General features: G+C 41.8%; 1 protein-coding gene across 1 annotated transcript in view; it reads right to left on the bottom strand.

The window, feature by feature from the left end:
- Nucleotides 1-5562, bottom strand: part of GNAI3 (G protein subunit alpha i3) — a 32268-nt gene extending 26706 nt beyond the window's left edge. The window contains exon 1 of the mRNA XM_054979334.1: nucleotides 5357-5562. Coding sequence (XP_054835309.1) covers nucleotides 5357-5474 — 118 coding nt within the window. The 5' untranslated portion in view covers nucleotides 5475-5562. The remainder of the gene's footprint in view (nucleotides 1-5356) is intronic.
- Nucleotides 5563-6000: the final 438 nt, after the last annotated feature.

A 6000-nucleotide genomic window follows, 5' to 3' on the forward strand; every position in this document is an offset into this window, starting at 1 on the left:
TGAGCATGCAAGATACCACTGTTTGTGCCTCAAACCTCTGATAACAAGAGAAGGGCAGGTAAGTCTGAGTGGTGGCAGGAACCTGCCCCATAAAATAGGAAGGAAGGAGGCAAGAGGACTAGTCCTCTCACTCACACAGAGATCTTCCACTATCTTTCAAGGTACACTCAGACAAGGGGAGGAAGGGTTGATTGTTACAGAATATACCAAACAAAAGCATGATTAGGACAAGGCAGAAAAAACTGCAAGAGCAAATGTCTTGACTCTCTAGTAACTTGACCTGTTACTAAGGGCAAACAGCAACAAGACTGAAAGTTTACCCATAGTGCTACCAGCTCAACTACAGTACGAAGTCAAAGAAATTTTAAACCATCTGAAAGACACTGATTACTTGGCTTTTAATCACCTCCTTACATTTGGACAAGTACAAAATTCTATTTAAACCTAAGAGCTTGCACAGTGAAAATAAAGAATTGTTTGTGGAAACATCAGTGACCTTTGTATGAGCACTGAGAAAGGAAAATATGATCACATATTTAGTCATTTTATGTAATAGCCTACAGAACTGCCACAAAAAACCCCCTCAAAAACAAAAGAGAATACTTTCCTAACATTTCTAAGAAGGGTTTCTTAAAGACCACCACCACATAATGGAGCAGACTTTAAGGAACAAGCAATGTTATCAGCTGTGTAATGAAAAAAATCATCATTCACTTGGCTTTTAAAAGGAGATACTACAACAATACATTTTATTACATACCGCTATATTTTGGGTTAGTAACAGAATGACTTCTAAGCTACAGCAAATGTAGACACAGAACGGATTACATTTTTTAAAATCTTTAATGTCTAAAGATTGACTCCAAGTTCAACACTTAAATAAACATTGTTATTTTCAGGAGGTATCTCACAAAAGAACATCTACTTACTGTTGGGTATTTGACTTCAAATGTGATCAACTTACTGATGAAACAACGCTAATGCAAATAGCCTAGTTGCCCGTGGTGAGTCAGATTCTCCTTGTGGCAATTAAGCTTTTCAAAAGTTGAAGTTTTTAAAACTTTTATGCGCAACTTACTAAATTTATGTGCTTACAGATGCATCAGTACACACCAAAAGTCTGAAATATTGGTGAGTGATGACATTCCAGGAGTTGGATCAAGTGTACTGTTTCCACAAGCAGGACTTTGGCTTGTGGGCCATGACTTTCATGACACCGCTCCCCTCTGCAGCCTGAAATGCCACTTGAAATCCTGATCCTATGGTTTCCCTTTCCCCCAGGAACAGGATTTCAGAAGGCATTAGGCTGCTGTGGGAAGGGGGAGTTGCAAAAGTTGCAGTCCAGAAGCAGAAGACTTTCTGCCCACAGAAATGCAGGGTTTGATTCAATCGAATGCATTTGCATTTTAGCATGCATCACATCAAAGTGTTAGAATTAGTTATAAGCCTAGCTCTCACAAGCATTAGCATGAACTTTAAAGTGTGGTACATAATACAGTAGTATTAGAGGAAAAAGTGGCTGGTGGTGTTAAAGATAAAGGACTTCCAAGTACTTTCTATACTGACTTAGTACAGCCATTATTCCGATTGCGGGCACTGTTTCTTCTGAGCCTGCGGCCTATACCTGATCTAGGCAATCAAGTAAGAATCATTCAATGTTATGATCAAACCAACGGGCTATTTGTTCAAATTAAACAGAATTGTGTCTTGATTCTAGACAAAGCTTTAAAATTTTATTGTATTTTCAGTGATAAATAGCAAATCAAGTTTCACTAACTGATCACCTTGCCTGTTCTGACCTCCCCACTGTAGGCCTAATGACAGCAATACCATTAAGATGATGCAATTTTTTCTTAACAAAAGTAGAAATAAAAAATTTATGGCATCACACATTTAACATGCCAATCTTAAAGACATTTACCACAGAGTAAGTCCCACTGAATTTAGTGGGACTTACATCTAAGTGAACATGCATAGAACCAGGCAGCAAACCTTATTCTCTTTTCCCAAAATATCCAATTACTTTGTTCCATTATTTCATAGAACAGATTTCCAAATAAGGCGACAAACCATAAGCCATTTACATGTCCAAATTTGCATTGTCTTCCCACCAAGAACATATCAAAATATCTAAATCAATAAATGCATGCAATTAAGTAGGCCACTAAAGAAAAGCTCCCTAAAAAGACACATCATCAACCAATTCACCTTCTACACAACCAGCACAACTGTTCCTTCCCAAACATGTTAGGGTTTAAGCCACATACCAGGATTTCTCTTTTTATCTGCCTATACTACAAAGAAGTCACACCTTGCCTTTCAGCAGTCTTTAAGTACATGTGCAAGAAAAAGCATAACTTCTGGAGCACAAATGTATTTTAGGCCCCATGAACTAGTTTATTGTCTCTATATATTCTTAAATATGGCCATCAAGCACAAAAAACCTGAACTTGACACAAATACTTTGATCAGAAGGCATTGGCCCAATTTCATGATAACAAAGGGGGGGGGGGAATGCTGAAATCAGATGGATGAGATGAAGACAAAAAGCCTTGTCGTAAGGCACAGAATCATTAAAATTGCTACACTAAAGTTTGGTATTAAGGATTTTAGGACTTTTGAATCATGAAAATGCTACAACCTTTTATCATGCTTTTATCCCACCATGCCTCAAAAGAGATCAGGATGGCATAGCTAAACACCGCCCTTTCATTATATTTTCATAACAAGCCTGAGAAGTAGGTTGTATTGACAGAGGCCTAAAATCACCTTGTGTATTTTATAGCTGAGGAGGGATTTGAACCCAATGTGCAAAGTCCAATACTCTAACCACTACCCTATACTGGCTTCTGAAAACAGTTCATTATTGAATGCACAACTTTTCATTCACATACACTTTCTCCATTGTACCAGTTCTCTAAGAACAATTTCTGTGAGCCAGACAAACATTTAATTTAGCCCAACATTTTACCACCAATAGTGATTAATTAGATGTCTTAGGTAACTTACCATCTAAGACAGGTTGGTGGTAGCCATTTCTTTTGTTCCCAAGTAAAATTATGTTGCCTGTGAACACGGAGATTCTATTGCTATCTATTGTGGCTAACAACAATTGATAGACTGATTCTTCATTAATGTGTCCTGCCCTTCCCTAATACCATGTAAGTTATACTTTATGTCTGTAAGACATGCCTTATGAGCTTGGGAGTGTGGAAGAACCAGAAGAGCACATGGTTTGCTAAACTTGGACATGAAGTTTTTGAGGACTTTGTCAAAAACGCTTTCAAAATCAGTTTGGGATGCTAATTCTAGAGATAAAAACTTAAAATTTAATTTTAATTGCTTATTATAATATTCACTAATAGATTTTACTTTTAAAAGTAAAAATATTCACACCCGAACTCTTTAAGAACTCCATGGTGAACACCATCTATTGTCATGACAATTCTGCTTCCGTTTTGTGACCTTAGCTTCAATACATTTTAGACCATAACCAGCCCACTTGTCCTGCCATCTTAAGAAACGTCTTGTCCTCTCTTACGTAAAGAGACGAAAGAACTGAGCAAGCATCCATTGGAGGCTGTGTGCTCTCATGCAGTGGAGGCTAGATTAACCAGGAGAGCAGGCCAAAGCAGACCATTTTTGCATGGCTGACTTTTAATCATGGAAGGTAATGGCTAGCTAGTTTGATTGATGAAGGATGAAGTCTTGGCCCCAAAGGACAATCCTAGAGAGATCGTTCAGTCAAGTATGATTGACTCTGAAACAGAAAAGATCACCGGACATCTTAGCTTCTAACTGAAAATGGCTATTCTCGAAGATGCCCCAACTCCTCTTTGTTCCATCTCTCCTTATCTGAAGTCATCTTCCTTGAAAACCCATCATGATACATCTCCTAATTTCATGACTTTCACCAACACTCCTCTGAATCAATCCACAGGGAATTACGTGTCCCTCCAACACTGAAAATCAAGCATTTGTCTCTATGATTCCCGGCCACTATAATAAGACTTGACCCTCAGCCTTCCAACTCACACTCTGCAACATAATTGACTGCAGTCACTCCTTTGTCAACCAGTTCTAATACTTCAGTTTTTGTGACCTTTAAAACACAGCAACATCAGAAGCATTACAAGTAGTATTCCTTCTATACTATTCATCTGATTGCCTCCTCTTGCTGATTGATTTTTTCCAAGACTGTTTCCCACTATTTGGGATAAACAATTTGCTATTCAATCTCCTTCTTCATTTCAAATTCCAATTCAAACTGCTTCCTTTTCCCCAGCACTCACACTTACCTACTGCTCCTGGAAAAGTCAGGCACAACCACCAGGTAGAAGGCACACCTCCCCAACACCCTGTGCCAATGAAAGGCAACCCATACCTTGTACAAGAGAAATCAGTCAAGACTAACAATATAGTCTTCTTTTGAATCTCAACTGCTAGAGAGCACATAAGAGAAGGAAGGAGTTTACACACAATCTGCTTATGTGTGATGCATGAAGGCAATATGGTCCTTTCTCATTTCATGTACAAGAGGCTAGGGCGTTGGATATAAAGAACTAAAATCCCTGCCTTCACTGCCTCTCTTCTTTCATACGCAGTGGAATGAGGTGGCAGAACTCTTCATTGGTGCAGTTCATTCCACCACCACACTCTTCTGCCACCTTATTTTTCTTGCATACGCACACAAGGCCTTAGAAGCATCTACAGGAAAAGCAAACAGTAGTATTAAGTGCAGCCCACACATCTATTCTACAGGAACTGTTTCTCTTCTATCTCCTTCTAAATGGTAAACGTCTACAAAATGAAACCTGGAGGAGGAGGTTTTTAGAATGTCCTTACCTACAAACTCAACAACTACACGGGCAATAAATGATGGTTAGCAACAGACTGGCGCTCATAATCAGTCTGAAGAGCGCTACAAAGTGTTCAAGCTACTTCAAAAGTTAAGTCTAACATTTTTAAAAACCATAATTTTCCTGCCATTGAGCTAAATTCTACAGAGAAAGGCGGGGGCGGGGAGGAGACTCAGAGGTCTAGCCGCTGGTGGCAGCCTTTGAGGGGCCTGACACCGGCGGCTTCTCAAAACAGCCCCTTCGGATAGGAAAGCAGCCCTGAATCAACAGGGCAGAGCCTTCGATGGAGACGACGTGCGACTAAGCCACGGGACGTGCCCCGGGTCTCGGAGCTGCGGCTCCTGCGGCTGGTTGACAGAAGCAGCACCCGGGCGGACTAAAGCGCAGGAGCGAGCCTGCCTCCCACCCCGGGAGAGTTCGCGCAGCAGGCCAGGCCAGGCCAGGCCCGGCCCCACCCTTCCCCTCGGCCGCCGCCGCCGCCGCCGCCTGTTCCTTACCGAGCAGAAGCAGCTTCACCTCCTTGGCCGCCTTTTCGCCGTCCTCGCGCAGGTTGCGGTCTATCATGCGGCTCCGCTCGGCGGCCGCCTTGTCCTCGGCGCTCAACGTGCAGCCCATCGCGGCGACAGAGGCGAGCACCAGCCCCGCTCTCCTCAGCGGCCGCAGGAGAACGAGCGGGAGGGGGTGTGGAAAGGGAGGTAACGGAAACCCCCCTCCTTCCGCCTCTCGAAGCCTTAACAACGAAGATCCAACAGCATGCTGGGAAACGTAGTCCGTGCAGGCCTATCAGAGACGGTACAAAAAAACAAAACCGACCCCGCTGCTGAACACGTAAGATTCCGTGGGCGCATTACACACTGGGAGATGTAGTTCCGGTACGGTAATATCGACAAGACTATTTTTAAAAATTAACTCTGGCAATTCTTTTGTCTGGAGACGAGACTTCCTGATGATTTTTTACCCCCATTTTTAATTGGATCGGCCATGGTGAAAGCAACAGCTGTACATAGGAAACAATGGAGAAATCCGGGACATGGAGCCTAGTATCCGTACCAATGGTATTCGTAACACAGTTTTCATTAAAAATTTTCGCTGATTTTGGTGGCCAGAAATTGTTTCTAGTATCCTCCTGCAAAGCTCAGTT

The sequence above is a fragment of the Eublepharis macularius genome, chromosome 5, assembly GCF_028583425.1.
Source record: "Eublepharis macularius isolate TG4126 chromosome 5, MPM_Emac_v1.0, whole genome shotgun sequence".
Classification (NCBI taxonomy): domain Eukaryota; kingdom Metazoa; phylum Chordata; class Lepidosauria; order Squamata; family Eublepharidae; genus Eublepharis; species Eublepharis macularius.